General features: G+C 43.6%; 1 protein-coding gene across 1 annotated transcript in view; it reads right to left on the bottom strand.

Moving 5' to 3' along the window:
• Nucleotides 1-25,032, bottom strand: part of erc2 (ELKS/RAB6-interacting/CAST family member 2) — a 51,185-nt gene that overhangs the window by 10,380 nt on the left and 15,773 nt on the right. The window contains exons 4-16 of the mRNA XM_048254522.1: nucleotides 18,150-18,584; nucleotides 17,228-17,302; nucleotides 14,660-14,815; nucleotides 12,961-13,128; nucleotides 11,939-12,106; nucleotides 10,852-10,989; nucleotides 9,886-10,026; nucleotides 9,534-9,674; nucleotides 8,607-8,642; nucleotides 6,880-7,079; nucleotides 3,563-3,970; nucleotides 1,439-1,450; nucleotides 433-532 (exon numbers count right to left, since the gene is read on the bottom strand). Coding sequence (XP_048110479.1) covers nucleotides 433-532; nucleotides 1,439-1,450; nucleotides 3,563-3,970; nucleotides 6,880-7,079; nucleotides 8,607-8,642; nucleotides 9,534-9,674; nucleotides 9,886-10,026; nucleotides 10,852-10,989; nucleotides 11,939-12,106; nucleotides 12,961-13,128; nucleotides 14,660-14,815; nucleotides 17,228-17,302; nucleotides 18,150-18,584 — 2,178 coding nt within the window. The remainder of the gene's footprint in view (nucleotides 1-432; nucleotides 533-1,438; nucleotides 1,451-3,562; nucleotides 3,971-6,879; nucleotides 7,080-8,606; nucleotides 8,643-9,533; nucleotides 9,675-9,885; nucleotides 10,027-10,851; nucleotides 10,990-11,938; nucleotides 12,107-12,960; nucleotides 13,129-14,659; nucleotides 14,816-17,227; nucleotides 17,303-18,149; nucleotides 18,585-25,032) is intronic.

The following is a 25,032-nucleotide window of genomic DNA, read 5'->3' as shown; positions in this document are numbered from 1 at the left end:
TTACTAACAACCATATTGACACTGATCCTCGAGGTGGACTGAAATTTGACTAACAAGGGTTGTTCCATTGGGGTGGGAGCTGGGGTTGGAGGGGTTGAGGCTCAAAACCCTATTGGAGGTTGCCTTATCCAACACTAGAGTGTTGACCTAGATGTAATGCCTAAATACCTTGTGCCTACAGCCGAATGAAAGCCATGGTGATATCTGCTACCAACACCACTCTCACTCGTGCTACAGTATATTGCTTAATCATAAATCAGACAGACAATGCAACACAGGTGATAAACAATGCAATAGCTGAAATAATCGCTACCTGACCATTAATTATCATGTTGCCTATTATTAAGTATTAAACACAAAGAATACTGTGTAAGACCTGTTTATCCCAACACTTGCACCATCACACACACACACACACACACACACACACACCTTTGGGTTGTCCATAGGGTTGTCCTTTCTTGCATCCTTCTTGTCTCCCTGAGGCCCCAATTTGATGTTAGGGCCCTTCTTGGTCTGGTCCTTGGTTTGCCTTCAGCAAGAGCAACAGCAGGACAAGCCTGTTAGCTGATGGTCCATCGCACTTACCACTCAAATTAACATTAGTAGCCTGTGTACTAGACTTTTAGTTATTTCAGAGTCAGCACAATAATAAAATCCTACTAAAATGCTATAGATTGTAAAAGTAACACAAATAAATACACATTGTTCTTTTATTATTTTTTATAATTAAGTACACAATTTATTGTTTAGATTTTAATCTGAAATGCATGTTACACATGTAGTAATACTAGTCATTACCAATTCATTGCTACTAATCAATACTGCTAGTCAATACTGCTAGTCACTACTCCTGAATTAGTTTTACTAATGAGACATCCACAACACACCAGACAAGACACAGCACCACGATATCTATGACACAAAACAATAAAACCAAAAACACATCAATGTGACGAGACTCAAACAGGACTTACAGGAGACAGTCAGTGAAATGCACAAATATAAACAAAATAAAAAAATGAAAAATAAATATTTTTTTCACATGATCCAATTCAACATCCTACACACAAGATCCAAATGAGACACATGCTTGAATGAGAGTCCAACCAGACTCTCTGCCTGGCAGTTATGAGACATGGGCTTGTCTTCATAAGAGCCCTAGGTCACCTGCTCTGAATAACTCATTGGGACAGCAGGCACTGTTAACCCTTAAAGGAGTACCGTCACACCGGTGTGACGGGAATGTTGGGAAATTAACATTCTAAAGAATATCTGGGTTCATTGAATTCAACATAGAATTTTAGAACCTTCAATTGTTGCGGAACTTAGAATGTTCAAAAACCTACACCTTTGGGAAGAATGGGGTAGAGAGGGGGGTGGGGTTGGGACTGCCAACCCAGCTGGTGAGGGGTGTGTCTGCTAAGCCTCTACTTACCTGGGAGCGAGGCTGTAGGCAGAAAAGAGGAAGGAGGAAGAGGAAGGGGCAGGGCAGGAAGGAGCAGCCGCAGACACAGGAGGAGGAAGAAGAGAGTGGACAAACCACAGGGACACATTAGAGGTCACCAACAGCATAGCCAGGAAAGAAAGAGTGGAGATGATAGTTAATCCCAAACCTCCCCTCCCCCCCATAAATGCATACAGGAAAATACAAATAAATCCCTCCACCCCCTTCCCCCTACCCAATCCCACTGAGGAACAGCAGCCAGTGCAGGATGCAACTGCTCAACTCAAGAGGACAGCATTGGATCGTTCAACCACTGCCGAGCCTGTGAGGGGCATGGGTGCCAACATGCAGTACCAGGGACTAGCTGAGCCAGGCCTAGTGTGCCAGGGAGCAGGGGGCAGGGGGTTAGGGTTAGGGACACGGAGCTCACGGGCCCAGGACGGAGGGGGGAGGGAACGAGGGGGTGACAAAGGTCCAAACAACCAGACAAACCACAGGGGGCATGAGACTTGCTCTCGGTTCTGTAAGCAACACACACAGTTAGGGGGTATGGAGCCCTACCTAAGGAAACAAACACCTTAAATCACTGATTCCCTCAGGACCTGCAGTACTGCAGCACGGGGCAGGCCATGCAGGTTACAGGGGGTGGGGGGGAGCATTGGGGGTTGGGTGGGGGGCTTAAGTCCTCAGGCCATGGGTAGTAGGAGCAGGGCACACACGGAATTACCAGGCATTGTGGTGGTGATGGTAGACGTGGAGTGGGTTTTGGAGAGGGAGAAGGAGGGAACTGAAAGGGGAGGATGAGGAAAGGAGGGGGGTGGGGGGGGGGGGTGGCTAGAGCCTAATAGGGAGGTCAGGGTGGATCATGGATCATGGGGGGTATGGAGGATGATAAGAGCGGATGAGCCAGTGGAACAGGTGGAGCTGACGCTTTGGCGTCAGGATGAGAGCTCTGCCCTAAAGACAGAGGTTCTGTGCTAGACACCAGCTTACACGTCAACCAAACACCAACAAACCAAACTGACACAAAAAAGAAAAATACACACTGAGAATACACTGTGTGTGTGTATGTATGTGACTGTCTGTGTTTGTGTGCGCGTCTGCCCGTGGTTCTGTGTGTGTTTGTCTGTGTGTGTGTGTACAGTATGTGTGTGTGTGCATGTCTGTCTCTGTTTGTCTGTGTGTGTGTGTGTGAGTGTAAACATGCACATATGTGAATGTTTACATCATTTGTAGTTGTGAGATAGTGTGTGTGTGATTGATTATGTGAGCAGATAAGCACACATGTATGAAATCAGTTCTGTGAAAACACACCAAAACCATCTAACCCATTGTGTTTGTGAAAGAACTACACGTAGACCAGTTTAACAACTTCTCTGAGATTCACTCGGATCTTGTTTAAAGGCATGGCCTTCACCTTAACCTTGGTGTGCTTTCACAATGGTTCAATGTACAGAACCATGCCAGTGATGAGAGGGTAGAGATGACAAAGTCTTGAAAGTTTTATCTTGAAAATATCAGGAATGTACCTCTCACATGTTTGTACAGCTCTTTCATATCCTGTATTTAAACAATACAAGATGTGACTAATATCATAGAAAAGACTGACAGATCAAGATAGATTCCTCATTTTCAAATGCCCAACTTGATATAAATTAATCAGGAAACAGGATTCATGCCCACTCTATCATACAAACACATGCACACCCATGCGCTCACTTAAACATTCTCAATTCATAAGCACACACATCAACAAAACGACATGCGCTCACACATACATACATACATACATACATACATACATACATACATACATACATACATACATACATACATACAAAACCTTGACTACAAACACACACATTTGAAACAGATCTCTATGTGAAGGTCCTTGTATTTCAATACAAATATTTTTGAGTAAATGAGTTTGAGTTCGTTCAAGGCTATCCTAGCCACATAAAGATCTGCTAGGTGAGACAGAAGCAGACAAAGAGCAGTCGCAGACAGTTTGGCAAACACAGACATTGGCAGACATTTTTTCCAAAGATGGACACACAACTGAAAGGCAGAGAGACAAGACAGCTGAGCTGAGGTGTGCCAGGGCAGAGCACTCACTTTCCCAGGAAGTCCCACACCATGCCCCCAATCTGCTGGGGGGCAGCGGACACAGAGGGGGCCGGGTCAGGGGGGGCTCTGCCACCGGGACGAGGGGACGCGCGAGAAGTAGGGGTGGCGCCAGGGCCATGGGTAGAACCAGGGACAGAGGCAGGTGGATGGGCATGACCATGAGGGGCATGAGGACCCTGAGGGGCATGGGGACCATGGAGAGAGTGGGGGGTATGGGGTCCCTGTGGGGCATGAGGACCCTGAGGGGCATGAGGACCCTGGAGGGAGTGGGGGGTATGGGGTCCCTGTGGGGCATGAGGACCATGGAGAGAGTGGGGGGTATGGGGTCCCTGTGGGGCATGAGGACCCTGAGGGGCATGGGGACCATGGAGAGAGTGGGGGGCATGGATTGCAGGGCTGTAGAAGGGTATGGGGTACCAGGACACAAGAATCACAGATGAAGAAAACAGAGGCAGAGGAGAGAGAGTGAGAGAGGAAGACAGAGTGAGAGTGAGGAAGAGAGGTCGGGTGTATGTAAGGGAGGACAGGGGAAGGGGGAGTAGGAAGTGAAATGTGAGGAGGGAAGTACATGATGGCGATAATGAACGCATGACAAAAGGGATGACGGAAGAGGGAGGAGTGAAGAAAGGGGGATGAGAGATTGATATTTATGGTTGAGTAGCCATGAAAGAAGGGAGCCAAGAGGAAAGAAAAAAAAAAAGTGGGGTCAAGAGATATGGAAAGCAAGAGAAGTACGAGAGGAAAAAGAGAAGAGGGGAGAGAAACAGTGGGTACAGTGGCAGAGAAGAACAGAAATATACACCGTTAATCAAAAAAGCCACCAACAGTCACGACATGAGCATGGCAAACAAAGAGAGATGCAATGGCAGTCTATCAGGGCGACGGGCACTCGGAATTGAGGAAACACTGGTTTCCTTCCCACGGGAGCGGGAGGGGGGGATTATAATGTACCATTATAAAAAATCAGTTGAGGGGACTTTTAAAGGTGCTAAACCTAGGACGGATTAGCTGTTGACTAGCAAGCTAAATAATTCCATACCACGCAGTCCATGCATATTGGTAGCAACATATAACTTGTTATAAGTTATATTTTAAGATATTAGTAGACTTGACCAGTACACTAAGTACTTGACAGTTGTACTTTCCTGTTAAAAACCACAAGTTGTTATTGTCATAGGGTTGTTGTGTACTGTACAACATTATTAAACACAAAGCCAATTTCTCATTTCAGTACAGTAATGACACATCTCACTGGCTATCATGGATTATTGCATTTTATTTTTGAGTTTCAAAAAGGCTAGAGCAGTGGTCCCCAAACTTTTTCTTCCGAGGGCCAGCTCACTATGCCTGGCTCTAAGAGAGGGCCAGAGACTGGGAGTATATCAGTAACCATAAATAACTTAGTGCTGTGAACAACAGCAGTCTACCTTAGTTGAATATTCTATTATATTTAATCATAGGCTATTGCAATGTAATACAATTGTTAGCTGTGTTTATATTGTCATCATGGCATATCAGTGTAAAATTAAATAATACTAATAAAAAAACGTTTGCATTCCCAAAAGTATTAGCAGGGAGTCCCAAAAGTATATTTTATTAAAAATGTGTGAACTCTGAATTCTGTGTCTTTGCATACACAGCTCAAGTTGTGAATATCCTACAATTAATTTAAAGTTCTCAAACTATGAGAATTTTATGAAGTGCTGAAGTGGTCTGAAATGACCACCATTCTAACTTTCAGTCACCTGATGAGAACTTTGTGAACTTTTGTATGAACATTTGATCCCAGAAAGTCCCAGAAATATGACTTGAATAGAAGTTAGTTAGCTATTAACAATTAATTGATAAACTTTTAAAATACTTTGAGCACTGATGCAGTCAGCATAGGCCTCTTACATTGTTTGCAGGTACTCAGGTATACATTTCATTCAGTTTTCGATGGCAAACGCAAAACAGCGCCAAAACAACCACCAGTGGACAAAAAGAGTATTACATGGGTACTGTTAAGACTCGCCATTGAGAGTGAATGGGGGAAATTGCGGAGGTTTTAGTTTGACGATGTTGTACTCCCGTGCGGGCCGGATGCTATACCATGGACATGTTTTGGGGGGCCACCCAAAATGAGGTGGCGGGCCGTAGTTTGGGGACCACTGGGCTAGAGGTTCATAATATTTATGTGCAAGTAAGGTATGGAGGTTGGAAATTATGGAACGCTGCTGTGATTGGTTCTAACTTATACACTACAGGCATAATACCACTGACATACCCAAATCAAGAACATTACATCAATTGCGGAAGAATAAGCTGGTGTTTTCGTGACCAAAAATGTATACCTTCAAATTAGGGCATGTACAATAACATATTAGTTTTACCTATTCTAAAGTGTGCTTTTCTAGGGACCTAGACCTTGTGTAATAACATCTTCAAGTTTATTTTGTTGGTGCATAGTCATAGGATACTGAGAGAAGTTTGAAAAAAAAAGCTATCTATTACTCAAGCACACTGACTGCAGTTTCCCTGTTGTATGTCACTGACTCTCCTTACAAAACAAAGCAAAAAAACACAGCCAAAGCTAGTTGATTTTTTTTCTTGTTAAATTAAAAATGCAGTCACAAGCTAAGGGTCATATAAGGGTCATGTGCACTGGCCAGGTCAGGCTTTCAAATGATTGGTCTTGACAGGTCACAACATGACAGCAGGATCACAAAGCACTGACAAACAGTGCCCCCACACACACACACACACACAAAGAGGGAGCTCCTACACATTAGCAAACAACCCCCAATGCAGTCATCTGTTATTAAAGCAGACAGCTCACGGTGTGATGCAGAAAGAACTTCCCTAAACCATCTCAGATGATTGGAAAAAGAAATCAAATGGTAGTTTTACCATCCAGGAGATCTTCCTTATCTGTATCATGCAACACCATCCTCAGCCGTGTTAATATCAATATCATCATCATCATCATAAATCATAATTATGTAGACTTTTAGTATCACCATATAACATAATCTTTTTCATTTTTTTCACATGCATTTGAACAATCTTCAAGTCTTTTGGTCTCTGAGCTAGGCCTGAAGATCTAGCTAGTAGATTACACATCTTGAATTTCCCCTGGGGATCAATAAAGTATCTATCTATCTATCTATCTATCTAAAATCATGGCCAAAAAGCATTGCAAGTAATGGTAAGAGCAGGTTGGATGACTATGGTGTTAATTAAATTGAATCTAATTCAATCTTAATTTCCAGTGCACAACTGATTTTCCACAGAGATTTTAAGCATGACAAATGCATGAGGTGTACCTTTCGAGTTCAGCAATCTTCTTGTCCTTGTCGTTCTTCTCTGTCTCAACTTCACGGAGGATTTCCAGCAGTCTCTCCACCTCCGCCTGGGATTTCCCAGACTCCTCCTTGTAGAATGTCACCTCCTTTTCCAGGAGCTTCACCCGGTCCATAAAGTCAGGGTTGCCACGGGAACTCTGATGATCCACCTCGTGTGCCTTCTGCAAGGCAACATCATAGACCCGGTGTCACAGAGGCTTAACATTCTCCCAAGAGTGGACAATCAGACACAACAAATTTATATAGACCAGGTGTGCAACATTAGAGTGCAATGGTTTAAGCTTAATCCTTCAGAAATCGATTCTTCAGTGATTAAGAAGTACATGTGCATGTGCATATTCTATAGTTAATTGAAACAAGATCATCTACATATATTATATAAAACAAGATCATCTACATATAGTATAAAAAACAAGATCATCTACCTACAGTATAAAATCAAGATCATCTACATTTAAAAAAAAAGTAAGTTAATCTACATATAGTATATACAACAGATGTGTGCTTCAATCACTGTTGTCACACAAAATGAAGGTGGTGAACCTGCAAGCTGGGCTTTGTTTCAAATTGCCATCAATAAAACACAGTAAAGCTACAATAAAAAGAAACACAAAAGTAACAACAAAGAACATGGCTACTACACAACACCACAGCCTGGAAAAGTAGAGATGACACAACAATAGAGGACAATTCACCAAGAGACAAGAGAGGTACTAGAACATAACAGACACTTCACTCCACCCAGCACCAGCATAACTACAGGCACACAAAACAACACACAATATTTCAGCAGTCAACAGCGCTCTCAATCCTGCTCCTGTAGAAATTCTGCTAAATTGAATGTGTTTTAGCATAAAAAAGTAAAAATCATATTGTAAAAATATTAGTAGCAAACATTAAAGCATGCAGAAAGCACACCATGCACTCAGTGTATCTTGTGAAATGCTTTCAATGTGACAGTTTTTGTTTTGTTTTTGTGTACGTGTGTGATTGTCTAGTAAGTCTGATGAAAATTGAGGAAGGATCCAGCTCCCCCAAAACCAGCTTTAACCAAAGTTATCCACAATTAGCTAATATGCCAATGCACTGCTACTGAGTACAAACAACACTGACTGTGTGTTTGGGTTTCCTTGTGTTTTTCTATGATTTCAAAGTATAGATTTGATAATATATATACTTATACTTATACTATACTTATATAGTTCATAAACTGTCACTGTCAAATTCTGTAGGTAACAATGCTTTTGAATAGTTCAGAGAACAGCAATGTGTTGAGAGAGGACAGTTTATATGAAATCACTACACATCACTACATCGCATCACTATGTTACTTTTCACATGCAAGCAAGATGATAGCTAAATGTGGAGCAATTATGCTAACCACATAAATCATGTTCACGTGAAACAAATCATAACCTGACTATAATGAATAGAGCAAATGATCATTCTAAATACTAAGTGCTAATGCTAATATACAGTGTGGGTGTGTGTGAGAGTGTGAGTGTGTGCAAACAGTCTGGCAGCGTGGCATGGCCTTCAGCAGCAACAGTGCACACATGCATTTTAGATGGAGGTGCAACACACAGTAACGTGAGCCTTCCTCTAACAACAGGACACAGAAAGAATCCCAACATGTTGGTGTCCTCGTTCTTTCAATATGTGCTGCAAAATTCTATGAAGGCACTTACAGGGTTGCTCATCTGACTGAACAGCTGCTCTGCTTGCTACATCGCAGAGGGAGGGAGGGATCATTGGGAGGGGGGAGCGTGAGGGGAAGGAATAAGGGAAGATTTGTAAGACAGGGTTAGCACTGTTATTAGCATTCCGCTATCAAATGTGGCAAGCTCATTTCAGCATATATTTTGCAATCCAGGCAAATGGGATATTCAATGAGAGGCATAATTCAGGTAACATGGTGGTTAAAGATGAAATGCTGTACTCTGCAGTGAGGTATTTTTAGAAGAGTTTGGGATTTTTTTATGTAAACATTCCATCTATGAAATGCTGTGGATAGGCATAAAACTCAGGTGGATCTCTGGTTTATGACAGCTTGCTTATTATACACTTGACCAGATGAACTGTGAAATAATTTTTCAGTCAGAGTAATAGCTACGTTTGTGGTGCTGAGACTTGTTTTTTTTTCATACATCCTCTGATATTTGTTCTGAATTAACATAATTTGTCCACAAGTGGGTGTTAAGCCATTTTGCAATTCTAATCCTCATTTGAAAACACAGTTTACAAGCCATTGCAAATTGCTTATGTAACCCAATATGAGAAGTATACCCAATGCCGTAGCCAAGAAATCCAGAGGGGAAATATCACTCGGGGTGCCATGAAGTATCCTCACAACAGTGCTAACATGTTACTGAAAATGTAACAATTTGGAGACAGGACAACAAGCACGCATGCATGTTAGTTAGAGCCTATTCCTATCTAATGTGTAATCACACCTAATTCTAGGTTTTGCAAATCTTTGTTTTTGAAGGTCAATAAGAGGTCTTATTAATTTGCCATACCTGTAACAAAATCAATAAAGTATAATACACACGCACATGCTCACACACACACACACACACACACAAACCTCAGATACAAATACAAGGAGGACATACCTTCTGCAACTGTGTTTCCAACTTACTGCACTCCTCCTTCTTCTGCTCGATGGCGATCTCCAGGGACTTCAGTTTGGAGTCCTTCTTAAGTCCTGAGGAGGCCAGTGAGGAGGCATGCTCCTTCAGGTCAATCAGACTGGACTGGAGAACACAGATTAAACACACAAGTTACTCTTACCCTTACAAGAGAAGATTTCAATAGTAGTTTATTTTTGTAAGGGTACAGAAGCAATAGATTCCTAGCACATATACATTACATTACATATACAAAATCTAACACCCCGTTTGCCATGGCTGAAACCAGACTCAACATTTGTACAATCTAAAGAAGAAACATGCAGTATGATCTCACCTCTTTATCAGTTAACTCCAATTGCAAGGTGCCGACCTTCTCCTTGAGGTCCTTGTTCTCTTTTTTGTAGGCCTCCACCTCCTCCAGGCGCTCACGATCCTCCCTCTCTCTCTGATCCTTAAGCCTCTCAATTATGCGCTCCTGGGAGAGACAAGTGGGATGTAAATAGTGTATACATGGCACTTGACATTCACATCTGCCCATTTCATTAGAGCAGAGAGGTTCTGTTGTAACTAATCTATATCTTATAAAGTCAACAACTCATACTGTTGTCTATCATAATATGGGATACATCCTCATATAACATAAATACATTTCAAAGCCACTTGACACCATACTTTCAAACACAAGGTATTCCTGGTAACAAATACAGAGAAACTATACCCAAGAATAACTTTGTGAAATGTAGTTGGCCAAAAGTTACTGAAGTGTGCCCTAATATGCCCCCTCTGTAGCATCTGTGTACATTACTATATCTCACCTATTTCCCTCTAATTAGTCACTCAGACTCACTCAGGCTTCATAAAACTTTAGCTTTCTTGTAAATTGTATCATTCTCATTTTGAATGATGTCATAAAAAAAGATGAAATTATATTTTTATATTTTTTCCCATTTTGTATCCAAACCAACCCAAAAATGACTGAAGAGGACTTTCTATCCTCAGGCCATCTGGATCCTAACCACAAACAAACCTTTTTTAAACTACACTACATGAATTTGACAAACTGCACTTACATACACTACACACACTCCACCGCTCTCTCACTCTTAATTAAATCTTCTTAATCTTTCTTTGTCTTTGTATATAGTTGGTGGTCCCTCAGGACACCACTGCACAGGAAGAGGTTGAGCACCTAATGCCATTTCACTACATATTTTACAATACTGTCTACGCATGTGACAAATAAAAATCCACGAATCCTTGAGTCGTCTGATAGTGCTACTGAGCGTCGTTTTCAGAAGACCTTTTCGGAGAGCGCCTCCTCCAGGGTGGCCAGAGCAGTGTCCGTGTTGCTGGAGTCAGTCTGCAGAGACTTCACTCGGTCTTTCAGGTTCCCTAGCTGCTTGTCCTTATCCCGCAGCTGCTCCTGGAGATTCTCAATCTGTAAGAGTGTGTGTGTGTGTGTGTGTGTGTGTATGTGTGTGTGTGTGTGTGTGTGTGTGTGTGTGTGTGTGTGTGTGTGTGTGTGTGTGTGTGTAAAGAGAGAGTGTGTGTGTGTACATGACAGAGAAGCAGGACAAAAAGAAAATACATCAAAGGTGAAGAAACTAGGGAGGCATCATAGCAACAAAGACTAAAATAACACCTGAAGTAACTGAATTTTTTGGAGGGCTTTTAGAATGACGCATCATGTCTGTACATTTCGGGCTGTAGAAGAATCCGGAACTTACTGAGGCAAAGAGGTCAAGATTCACATTGTCCCATGTATTTTAAATCATAAAATGTCATGAAAAAGATTTCCTGCGATGGCGGCTGTAGGGACCCAAAGTGCAGACAGGGGAGAGGTGACCGAGAGGTGACAGAGGGGAAAAGGGGAGCTCTTCCGCCTCTATATATAGAACAGGCTCTTTCTGCATCACTATCCAGATTTCAGCTCAGTGGCCTCGCTGTCCCCCTTCACCTCTGGGTGAGCAGCCCACTGCTTCCTGCCCGCTGGTTCTCACCGTAAAGTGCTGCACAGATCAAAACTGGTTGCATGAATCTAATACTTCCCCTCTCAGCTCTGTGTGGACTTAAAGGTGATATACCCCAGGGGCAGACAAACCCATCAAAGGTGCGGCAGAGCCAGCCCTCTTCTCCATCTCCCTTTTCTTTCCCCCCTCTATCTCTCTATCTCTTCCTCTTTCTCTGTCTCTCCCCCAGTAGGCCTCATCTTCTTCTGGAGGACGTTTCTCTCTCTCTCTCTCTCTCTCTCTCTGCCCCTCCGCTCTCTCTCCTTCAGCAGGCCTCACTCACCTTCTTCTGGAAGACGTTTCTCTCTCTCTCTCTCTCTCTCTCTCTCTCTCTCTCTCTCACTCCTCTCTCTCTCTCTCTCAGCAAGCCTCACTCACCTTCTTCTGGAGGACATTGATCTTCCTCTCCTTGACCTCCAGCATGTCCTTCATGTCTCGAATCTCGCCGGCCAGAGTGCCCTTCTCCTCAGTCAGGTCCTGCAGCTGCTTGGTCTTCTTGTTGAGGAAGGACTCCTTCTCCTCCAGACGCAGTCGCAGGGCATCAACCTGCAGGGCAGCACACATTTACAGTGGTCACTCAGTTTGGCAACATCTTTTGTCTTTTTACGTGTTCCTGTGTGTGACCTCCTGGCTCAATGACACAGGAAACGCTACCAGTTCAAAATGGAGAACTAGAGCTTCATTTCATAAAGGTTTAGTGTGTACATTTGGTTGTAGAAAATCAAAGTGACGGAAAAGATGAAGTTGGACTCTTGAATTCAAGCTAGAAATGTAAAGTCATGCATTTACTTTATCAAAGCATTTACCCTCTAAACCTACTTACATATCACCTAATTACCTTTGTTATTCCTATTTACACAGTTTATCAACTATAAGCTAACTCTAGAAGAACGCCCGTAAGAATCAATATACAGTATCAGTGTCCTGTTCCACAAATGGCTGAGAAAGTTCAGCAAACAAATGATACTTTCAAAGTAACAGATAAAGTCAAGAGGAGTTGGCACAGTTCTCAGCACTCCCCGTAATATCCTCATTCTGCAAGTCTGCAAGACAGGAGTTCCTGAGAGGTAGGCCAATCAGCTGTTCAATTCCTAAAAAGCATATCTCCTAAATGAATACTGCTTTATCACTTTGGAACGCATACAACTTACACTGTCACTACTTATTTCCTGTGCAGTAGTTTGCCAAGTTTTCCTGAGCCTCTAAAGAAGATCATATTTTAAGCATTTTTAATGTATGTTTTTTTTTTTGCTATTGTGCCCTGCCAGGGGACTGTAGATGTAAATTAGTCTGTGGCTAACTCTGGTACAATTTATCAAATGGCAACATTTATGTTTAAAATTGTACATGGTCCTTAATAAATAAAACCAAAAAAAACAACAAAGAAAGGGAGGAAAGACCTCAGTCTGGAGGATGGCAGCACGCTGCTCCTTGGCAGTGAGGGACTCTTTGAGCACTTCAATGTGCTGCTTGCAGTCCGAGTTCTGGTTGTTCAGAGTCTCCAGCTTGGTCTGTAGGGCCAGCAGCTCCGACTCTTTCTTTGAGAGCTCCTGCTTCAGCTGGTCAATCTGCAGAATGACGGGGGCACAGAATGAAACACATGAGTCACAACATGCTAGCACATTATGGAGTTCATTTGCATAGCATGTGTGCTAGTGAAACCTACCTAGTAGCATTTGCAACAATGGTTTGTATCGTAATTTGAATGCATGGTGGTGGGTGTGTAATGTGTGCAATGTGTGTTTGCATGTCATGTAAGCAGGGGAGCATGTCTAGCATATACGTCATCTCTCGGTGCGTGCGTAAGAGACTATGAGGGCGAGAGCGCCTCCTCCATGTTGGGTGACAGGCCCAGCTGAGCTGAGCTATGCCACTGATGCTAAAGCTCTCTACCGGGCCCCTGCATTCATCATCTATTATACATCACCTTTATCTATGATGGATGAAAGAGCAGCTAAAAATAACACAACAATCCTCCCCGATGCCCCTCGCATGCTGCCTGTTAACAGCAACGCTACTTACTGTACACACACACAGACACAGTCACACACACACACAGAGACACAGTCACACACACACACACACACACACACACACACACACACACATACACACACACACACACACACACATAATCACACTAACATGTTCACGCATAAACACATACACCACTTTCACTGTCTCATATACACATAGACATCCATCACTTCCTTAACAAGACCTATCCAAATCAATCAACTCTTTCTAACAGGTGCAAACAATGTTGTCATGACACAAAATGAAAAAGCACACACACACACACACACACACACACACACACACACACACACACACACACAGGTGCAAACAATGTTGTCATGATACAAAGTAAAAAAGCATACACACACACACACACACACACACACACATACACACACACAGGTGCAAACAATGTTGTCATGACACAAAGTAAAACCGACTGAATTACAGCTGCAGCTGAGGAGGGAACTAGCAGCGAAATGGGGACAACTCCAAACGTGGAATACACATAGCTGTAAGCCATGATACGATTACAGCAGGCTAAAAAGCCTCCAACCTGACACACACAGATACACAAGAAGTAAAAGCTGAGAAGAGGCTTGGGCTGTGCTGTCTAAAAATAAGCCATGCTGTGGGAAACACACTTTCGGCTGTATGTGCAGGAAACTCACAAACTGTACCATGTCAAAATCCATGCACAAGGCTGCCAGTAGATATCTCAAAACTAAAGACAAGAGCGCTTGAGATTAAGCTCTGCTTTCACTGCTGTTTGTTTGGCGCTATTTATGAAGACCTGAGGTGAACCTTCCCAGTCTACAGTACAGCATGCCCTCTTCTATGTTGACAAACACAGACACATGTTGCTCTAGCATGCCAGCGTGACAGCTGCCAACTCATCTCCTCGCTAATAGATGCAGATCTCATACTAGCGTTGACAGTTTCATGGCTCCGCAATGGAGATTTCAGCATGCACAATATCTGAGGTGATACTATTACTGCTGGGCTTTCCCTAGTGATTCTGATACCATGCTGTCAGTGAGTATGAGTGCTAAAGTGCTGTGGCATGAGTGGCAGGAGTACCTTGGTCTTCATGAACTTGGAGTGGTTCTTGTACACCTCCATCTGTTTGATCTCCTCCTCGCGGTCTTCGGTGTTCAGCAAGCCGTTGGCCTTCAGCATCTGAATTTCGTCCTCCAGGTCGCGAATGTTGCGCTCCAGGGACGCGATTTTGGTGTCCTGCTCGAAGCCAGAGGAGAGCAGAGCAGAGCAACCATTTCTAAACACACGGCACACAAGAAAATACTCCTGCAATGGTGGGCGAGCAGAATTCAAATCATCTTACATAAGACACCTGCGAGAGAGAGAGAGAGAGAGAGAGAGAGAGAGAGAGAGAGAGAGAGAGAGAGAGAAGTACAGACAGACAGTGTGTGAGAGAGAGGTAGAGAAAAGAGATGAGAGAAAGCATTTGAAGTAGTCAAGAGGAGTTTCATCTTGCAGATGAGAGGGCTAAACAAAAGAAGAGAGAGAGAGAGAGAGAAACTGCAGCATTTTATGGCGAAAAACAAAATAAATCCTCTCTTTTCTCCACTCCGAAAGGATTATTTGGCTAATCACCATTTGGAAGAATTGCGCACACATCCAGCCCTGGCACTAGAGATCAACCGCAGCAAAGTAGAGGAAGAGGGAAGCGGGAAGCAAAGTGGGAACCGGGAACCGGGAACCGGGGAGAAACAAAAACCCCACAAACAAAGTGAGCGCAAAGCTTCCCTCTGCTCTCTGGACTGCAACTGTGAGAGCAGCGTTGACTTCACAGCTTTTTAAATAAATAATAGCCCGTCTTTGAGATTAGCCATGCTCCATCTCCCAGAGATGCAGAGCCCAGAGAGAGAGAGAGAGAGAGAGAGAGAGAGAGGAGAGAGAGAGAGAGAGAGAGAGAGAACCACCCCTTCCTTCAACTCTCCATCTATCGCACTCACTCGCCATCTATCTGCTCATGAACTTCAGGGACCAGCCCTGACCGGGGCTCGGGCGGCTATCAAGGGCTCTGACGGGGAAAAAGCCAGACCACTACAGAAGATGAACAGAACTAGTGGGAGCACTAAGTGGGAGCTGGAGGAAGAGAGAGAGATGGAGAGAGAGGGAGACAACTGCAGAGAAGAGCCACTGCAGTCCCATACATGCTCTTTTATGTGTTTCTTGACCCATTTAAAATACACTGCAAAAAGTATTTGCATTGCCATGTCAATAACAATTTTAATTTCATAAAGCTTTAAAACTATGACATAATTGTGCCTACTAAGATTGCATGGTTATTGCAATGCAGTCCACACTTCTGAAAACTGAAGTATTGTACTTTCATAAATTGACCATACAGATTACTGATTCTCCATGACCAGCTGTAGCATTCTAATGTGCGAACATATCCTGAATCTCAAAAGCAATAGTAGTGCAAGTCTTAGCAGTTAGTAGCACAAGTCTTAGCAGTTAGCTTTTAGCATCGAACACGTATACACGGATGATGTCGAAAGAGGAAGAGTGACAGGAGCATCTCGCTATACCTGAGTGATGGTGGGAAACTGCACGTCACTGTGCAGCACTGCACATCCCGCTTCTTTTCTAGATGCCTCTAAAACTCTCTCTTCCTGCTCGTCTCTTCACTTTCCCGACCATCGCCCTCTTTCTCGCACGCGCACACACACACACACACACACACACACACACACACACACACACATCCACACACACACACACACACACAGAGAGACAAACAACCTGCACCTAGAGAATTCCCAGGGCTGTGCTAGCTCCCCGCTCACCAAGCGTAAATGAGTGGTGAGCACACCTGATCATCGCCATGGAGATGGATCGATGGACGGGGGAGAGGATGAGAGGAAAGTTAGCTGCTGTCAGAGTGAGCACAGACCAGTAGGGAAGCTGAAGTTCTCCCTCTCCCTCTCTCTCTCTTTCTTTTTTCTCTCTGATCTGTTTTTCTTTCTTCAGAGGAAACATGGAGACAAATGATCAACAGCAGACGCTGAATTAACAAGGCTGTTGAGGCTCCCCTGGGTCATGTGTTTACAGCCAGGGACTCTGGGTATTGCACGGAAGCACCAATCACATGAGACTAGGAGGTGTGTTTGTGAGTATGTGTGTGTGTATGTGTGTGGGTGTGGGTGTGTGTGCACTTGTGTGGATGCATGTGTGAGTGTGTGTGTGTGTGTGTGTGCATGTGCACATCTATAAACGAAACACAGATAGAGAGACAGAGAAGAAGAAAGGAGGATGAGAGAGAGGAGAGAGAGGGATGAGGTCATATCTTATTTTTAGACAGCGATGTAAGGGCTGTGCTGCCTCCAGAAGCTCAGAGAAGCCACACTGCTGCTGGCTGATGAGGGGAAAAGGGCTTCTGCTGAACTTCTCTGGCCACAGGGTTTTCTCTGCGTTATATCACATTTTACCTTCATATTATTTGAGCATTATCTAAGATTAGATTGTAACCCGTTTAAGTAAGAATGAAAGTCTAATTCAGTGATAATTCACTATAATGGATGAAAGCCAAAGTTGCTGTTTTTCTGATTGCGGCAGTACCATATCTCATGTCATTCTCCAGTCATTGTACCAGCTTTGCAGTTGAGATTGCGGTCTCACCTTCATCTCGATGATGGTCTGCAGGGCTTTCGTTTTGCTGGGGTCCTGGTGGAGCTGGTTCCTCCGATGAAGCTCCTGCAAGTTCAGACGTAACTTCACATTTGTCTGTGTATCTCCATTACCCTGACTATTATCATCCCCCGACCTCTCTATCCCACAGATCAGACTCTTGGAATGGTCTCCCATTTTCAAAAGCAATTAATTAGGGGTTATTTAATAATTTCAGGTATATTTTCAACTTTAATCATTGTGTCAATCTAATATCTCCCAAACGGCTCTGTACATATTGCCAGTTTATTACAGTGTGTGTGTGTATATGAGTGTGTGTGTGTGTGTGCGTGCGCGTGTTTGAGAGTGTGTGTGTGTGTGTGTGTGCGTGTTTGAGAGTGGTTTGAGAGTGTGTGTGTGTGGCGCGTGTTTGAGAGTGTGTGTGTGTGTGTGCGTGCGCGTGTTTGAGAGTGTGTGTGTGTGTGTTGCGCGTGTTTGAGAGTGTGTGTGTGTGTGTGTGTGTGTGCGTGCGCGTGTTTGAGAGTGTGTGTGTGTGTGTGCGTGCGTGCGCGTGTTTGAGAGTGTGTGTGTGTGTGTGTGTTTGAGAGTGTGTGTGTGTGTGTGTGTGTGCGCGTGCGCGTGTTTGAGAGTGTGTGTGTGTGTGTGTGTGCGTGCGCGTGTTTGAGTGTGTGTGTGTGTGTGTGCGTGCGCGTGTTTGAGAGTGTGTGTGTGTGTGTGTGTGTTTTTGAGTGTGTGTGTGTGTGTGTGTGTGCGTACAGGTTGTCTCTTCCTTTGTGACTTCTTAGGGCTGCGCTACTGGTCCTCTATCCAAAATCTTTGCCACATTGATGCGGTAACTCCACAACCCCTTTACAGAAATGGTAGTCAGGGGGAGGTCGTCTCTTTCTGCTTTTCTCTCTCTCTTGGGACTGACCTCTCTCAAGTGGATGTTCTCCTTCTCCTTCTGGTCCAGGATGACCTCCAGGTGGCTGAGCTGGGCCTCGGCCTCGGCGATGCGCCGCGCCCGTTCCTGCTCTTCCTCCTCGGAGGCGCGGCCGCCCGGCGCCAGGCCCTTGCTCTGCAGCATCTCCAGCAGCTTCTTGATGGACTCGTCGCGCGCGCCCAGCGTCTGCTTCTGCGTCTCGATGCGCAGCTCCATCTCCTCCAGCGTCTTGCGCAGCAGGAAGAGCTCTTTGGCCTGCCGGTCATGCTCGGCCTGCAGCCGCCGGAAGTTCTCCTCGGTCAGCTCGATGGTGGTGAAGTGGTCGTTGCCGCCCATGCGCCCGCTGTTCTCCTGCTGCAGCAGCTGGTTGAGGTCCCTCTGAGTACGCAACTCGTCCTGCAAGGCCTGTATGGTCAGCTGCAGGTGCTGAATTGAAGAGAAGAGGGAGGAAAGGAGAAGAGAGAGAAGAAAAAAGAGGGATGGAATGACGAAAGGAGGAAGACAGAGGCCGACAGATACACAAACAGAGTTAGCAGAGAGAAGAACATCATTTAGATAGTTAACATGTACACTCAGCTAGTATGTGGTATTTACATCCTTTGGTTCCTAGGCATGCCAGGGAGAGGAATCAAAGTCTAAAATCCACACACATGCTGCACCCTACAAACACTAAACACTCTCACTGAATGAGTTGAATCAGTGCAGTGCAATGGCTACTGCACTGCACCTATTCCAAAGAAATATGCACTAGATTGTCTGATAGTCCACACAATGACCAAATGTGTCAGTATCATAGTGGTACATCATTTTTTAAGCAAACCACACACAAGGTCTAGCTCTTGTGTTTGAACCAGACAAAGATGATAAGAAAATATTCAACTGTGACTAAATTGGTATCAACTACCAATTGTATACTTGTTTTCTGTGGAAGCCACTAGAGAAACAGTAGTCTTCCAGCTGCTTGTATTATAATGCTATATAGTCACATGCATATTATTAATAAACATGATTTCAATGGTAACACTTTACTTGACGGGTGAGTTCATAACACATTCATAGCAGCTGTCATAAACTGCACATAAAGCATTCATGACTGTTTCATGAGACATGACTCAACATTCATACCAAACCTTTCATGAATGTGGAAGACAGAATGACAACAACTTGTCAAAATAAAAGTCCAACATTGTGTTTGTGTAACCTGGATACCATTAATTTAATCTCTTCAGCCTAAATATTTCATGAATATCTTATGATGTCTACACTGAATGTCACTTTACTATACAAGTTCGTAATCGTAATCACTGAGTTTAACACTTGGAGGTAAACTAGCCTAAATTGACCCGTGTTTATGTAACCTGGAACGGTTGGACATTCCCATTAGCAAAAGATGAGAAATCATCTGCAAAGGTTACATCATAAAACAATTACATTTTTATGAAGCAAAAATTATTTGCTTGACCATGTTCTGTCTTTTTGGCACTGGAGTAGCCCATTGACTCAGATGTGACGTGATCAGGTAAGAGGTTTGGAACAAAACAAAAATGGCAATGCTACTTTGCGACTTTGGACTTTTATTTTGACAAGTTCTCATCGTTCTGTCTTCCACATTCATGAAAGGTTTGGTATGAATATTGAGTCATGTCTCATGAAACAGTCATGAATGCTTTATGTGCCGTTTATGACAGCTGCTATGAATGTGTTATGAACCGTCAAGTAAAGTGTTACCATTTCAATTAATGCGGAATTTACCTAAACTGATCAATAAACATTCGGCCTCATTCACCAATATCTTCCTAAGACATTTTCCCACGAAAACTCTTAAGCAGATTCACAAAGGTGTTCTTAAACCTCAGAATCATTCACATTTTTGTTCTTATCATGCTGAATCCAATTTCTTCTTAAATTGAAATGGCGTGCTTTTTCTTAATTAGCATAGGTAAACGCCCTCTCAATCCCCATAAAAGGGCATAATACTGCAGGGCTGTGTGCACATAAATTGAAGCTGAGGCACCAGCTTTTAATTCTACCGTATATTATACACTACATGAGCAAGACAATTTGATTACCGTACATGACACATGCTTTGAAGTAAAAGCACTGCTGCAGGAATTGAACAGTAAATGAGTTGTTATATTTAGTAGTATAAAAAGTGAAAGGTGTTATTTGTTGTGTTCATTTATTTCAAAATAACTGAATTCTTTGTAAAATAGTGGAATTTATTTTATTAAAAAATAATTATATTTTTATTAAAAATATATACTTGTCATTTAAATTATATTGTCTTACACCTGCAGAAATGATGAAAATGCAATAACCATTTATTTTGAACAAACAAGTCAATTTTCAAATGTGCGTAAGAGTGCTTTTGAGTGTTCGTAGATTCTGTTCTTACCTAAGAACAAGAAAACATTTTTGAATATCAGAATCTTCGTAAAAAATGCGTGACTGGGTTTTAAGAACAAATTTCTTCGTAAGAACGGTTGGTGAATGGGTCCATTCTCCCTCTGAATAAAGTGTATTTAGAAACAATTTCATATGTCAAATTCAACTGTTTTGACGTATGATCAACATGCTACAACATCACAATCACAAACACAGGAAACAGGGGAAAGAACAGGACAGAAGCTGTTTTTTTCTCCACTTCAGCATCCTCGGGTTCAGGTGCTGCCTGGACAGTAGTGAAACACAGTCAAACTATATGACAAGAGAAACGATCCAGACATTGTGTTAATCGTTGATCAGTTAAGCTGGTCCAGTGAATCAGTGAGTGGTTTTGACCACAAAGGAGAAAGAGAGATAGAGAGAAGGATGGAGAGATGGAGAGATGCAGAGAGGGATGAGAGGATGAGGTGACTGTGTGGAAGGGATGGGTATGAGCGGACGAGAGGCTGAAGCAGCTGAGAGCCTGGTTATGGACTCGAGCCTCAGGCTCTGCAGGAAGTGGAGCGCATCATCAACTCCTCAGTCCTGCCTGTGGCCGCACTACCTCTCCTTCCCAGCAGAGGGTACTGCGGTGGGACCTCCTGTTTAAACTGCCACATGACGCCCTCTTTAGCACTACCACATTTCTATGATGTTACAAAAAATGTACTCGAAACGCAGTGCAGGAATAAGCTTGGTGATTAACCTCTAAGAAATTATGCACTGACATCAGGGCCAGTGGAGAGTATTACAAAATGGCCACAATATAAAGAGAATACACTGACAAACAAAAAGGGAAAATGGTGACAGGTAAGTATTAAATACAACTCTAGCACTTAAATACAACTCTAGACTCTACACCTAAATCAGTCAGTCTAGTGTTGTAAAACTATACCGAGGGTATAAAGTAGTTGGAGATACAAAGTGCTCTACAGACCTAGTAGAGGGGATTTGGGAGATATTTAACACAGAGGAAAGTGGTCCAGTACTGGGATAACAGGGAGCGTGGCAGGGGAGAAACCAGATAGATCAGGACCAAAAAACACACTACACACACCGCTGGGTGGCACTCTATGTTCTGCACCCTCAGCTGCGGATGCAAACATAGCCACAAACCTTAGTCCTCCTGGCATCCAACAGCTGCGGACCAGACCATGATTGCAGAAACAACAGGTCATAAAGACAGAGAGAGAGAGAGAGAGAGAGGGGAAGAGAGATAGAGTAAGAGAGAGAGAGAGAGAGAGGGATGGAGAACACAATGTCAGAACAGAAAGGAAACACCACTGGGCAGAAGCAGGTGGGACAGTAGAGAGCAGAGAGCAGTGTGTGGCTGTGGACAGAGCAGAGAGCGTTACAATTTCCTACATACTCATCTACAGTGAAAACAAACCAGACAAAACAAACAAACAAACAGCATCAGCATCTTAAGTACCTTGTAGATGGAAACCCCTTTTTGGAATGAACACTATATTTGCCTCCTGTCACTGCTGAGGTAGTTCATATAGCTTAGACAGAAAATAGGAATTTTAAGCAAACCAATCAGCTAACTGCTTTCTTAATTACTCCAAGAGCTTGTGAAGCCATTTTAAGATTTTAGTTATGTGGAATCCAGTGCCACCTAAGCTGTAAGACTGAGCAATAAATATGTGTTGCTTGTTGGTTCAATGAGTAAACGCATATTCCTCAAACCAAAAGCCTGCAACTGAACTGAATTGTTGAATTAGCACCTCTGCAGCTTGCACTTAAGTTCAAAGTGGCCTTTTTAATGTTTAAAGGTTTCGGGTTTATTTCTGATGCTGTTTCTTCTTTGACTCGTATTATCTCTAAAGTGTAGCCGCTGATCTCTGTGTGGTGCAGTGAGCTGTTTTCACCAGCAGAGGGCCCAGGTCCGCATCCCAGGCTATGCACTGCTACTGTGTCTACTGGAACGTGCCAGTGTGTCTTCCTTCCAGGTCTCTGGGCATCATGCTGCTTACATAAGCATGCCCTTTTCAGGCCATCCCACTCCGAGTGCCCACTATGACATATGCAGAGCACTCAGGGAAAATACTCACGCATGTACACAAATACACGTGCCCGCACACATGCTTGTTCGTGCATAAGATGTATTCACTCAGTCTCTCTCTCTCTCTCTCTCTCTCTCTCTCTCTCTCTCTCTCACACACACACACACACACACACACACACACACACACACACACAATTCACCATCTTCACTCACAAGCACAAATGTACTGTGCGTATGCATTGAAATTAGTGAGTTATACTGATTGGGACTGAAATGATTTCATATAACTTATTATGTTATATTTCATGGTTATTGATCCTTCTCATATATTAAATCATGAACAGCTAAGCATGAATGCAGCTGCCATAGTGAGAGAGGAGGACCAGAATAAAGGGAGTGTATTCACTAACTAGTTAGGGTCCAAGACACATGAAGCCAATTACTCAGTATGAATCACTCAAGATGGTCTGTCCTCATTAGGACTAATAGCATCCAGCAGGGCTGAAGGCTACTGCTTTATCTTTACCACAGTCACACATACACACACACACACACACACACACACACACACACACACATACACATACTTAATCATTTCAAACAACACATTAAGATATAAACACATACTGTACAGCTATATATGATTACGCACCCACACACACACACACATACACACACACACTCACACACACACACACACACACACACACACACACACACACACACACACACACACACACACACACACACACACACACACACACACACACACACACACACACACACACACACACATACACACACACACTCACACACTCACACTCACACACACACACACTCACACTCACAAGATTAGATTTCCCTTAGGGGGGAAGTTCATTGAGGGCACTGCTCATTTCTTCTTTTCTTGGCCAGGTTCTTTTTTTCCTCACTTCCTCCATCTCTCCCCACCTCTCTCTCTCTCTCTCTCTCTCTATCTCTCTCTTCTTTCTCTCCTCTCCTCTCTCTCTATCTCTATCTGTTGATCGATAGTGTCTCTTGCTGGAAAAGGATTGAAGGAAGCACTCCAATAGTTCCATCTGCATAATTAAACTTGTGGTTTCTTAGGCACACAAGCCACGGATAATACCCCCAACACACACACACACACACACACACACACACACCACTCCTTCATCTCTCTGTCTCTCTCCACCTGGCCTCTGATGACCTAAATGTGGGTCTCATACACTCACACACAACACACAACACACACACACACACACACACACACACACACCAGGACCACCAGGGGGTTTCTGTCACTTGTGACTCAGCGGATGCTCGTTGCCAGCTTTGGCAGCGTCCATCTCCGGAGAAGGGTCTCTCTCTCTTTTGGCCTCCTGTCCTCTCCTCTATTGCACCTGAAAGCCAGACTCTGGGTAATACCGGAGGCCTCCGGAAAGTTCCAACAACATGCATGCCTCACTGCCTGCCTGCATCAATCAAAGAGCGCAGGTGTCTGTCTCCATGTCAAATTTGCAAAGCAGCTTTTTTCTCTCCATGACTTCAACAAAGATTTCCTCCACTTTCTTCATCCTTCTGCCTCCGGGACTCTATCTCTTTTCCTCTCTGCCTCTCTCCCCCTCTCTCTCTCTCTCTCTCTCTCTCTCTTCCTCTCTCTCTCCCATAGAGCACACAAGGTGCCAACTCAGCTCTCCTACTCAAAACTTAATCACTATTCTGGGCATGTGAGTGTGGATATGTGTGTGCGTGTGTGCCTGTGTGTGTGTGCATCTGTAAGAAAACCCAATCCTAAGTGCGACTCTATGGGCTTGTGTGGTGTGGGGTATGTGTGTGTGTGTGTGTGTGTGTGTATGCATCTGTGAGAAAGCCCAATCCTGAGTGTGACTCTATGGGCCTGTGTGCAGGGGCGGACTGGCAATCTGGACGTTCTGGAAAAGTCCAGAACGGCTGTCCATCCGACGGCCGTCAGCTGCCTGGCTCAGTGCTTCATGGGCCAAGCACGGCCTACTGTCTCTCCACATAAATATGCATCAATCAGGCTTAATCAAAGCTTTCAGTACTGTATGTGTACACTACCAGTTGTCATTTCCCCAAAATAAAGGTATAGTAGGCTATACTGTATCATTTATCGACAAACTTCACCCCTAAAATAATATATCATAGCTTACCATTCTGTGTTTGGCGTGACTCAAACCTTAGCATACCCCTCTTCCAGTTTGAGACATGCTAGGCATTACCGTTTATTTTCTTCCATTCAACAAAGTTGCACATATTCATAAAGCATTGGCAAAGCTGTAAACTGTAAGAGCTTGGACCTCAATACGGGTCCTAAATGACTTAAAGTAAATAAACATTGCACATACAGTACAAACTTTCTTTACGAGGAGCTGTAGCCTTTCTGTGTACAGTATAAAAGACAGCAAAAGTGTGTGTGTG

This window comes from Alosa alosa, chromosome 10 (assembly GCF_017589495.1).
Source record: "Alosa alosa isolate M-15738 ecotype Scorff River chromosome 10, AALO_Geno_1.1, whole genome shotgun sequence".
NCBI classification, from domain to species: Eukaryota; Metazoa; Chordata; class Actinopteri; order Clupeiformes; family Clupeidae; genus Alosa; species Alosa alosa.
Note: the sequence above shows the minus strand (reverse complement) of the source record. Positions and strands in the feature narration are given on the sequence as shown.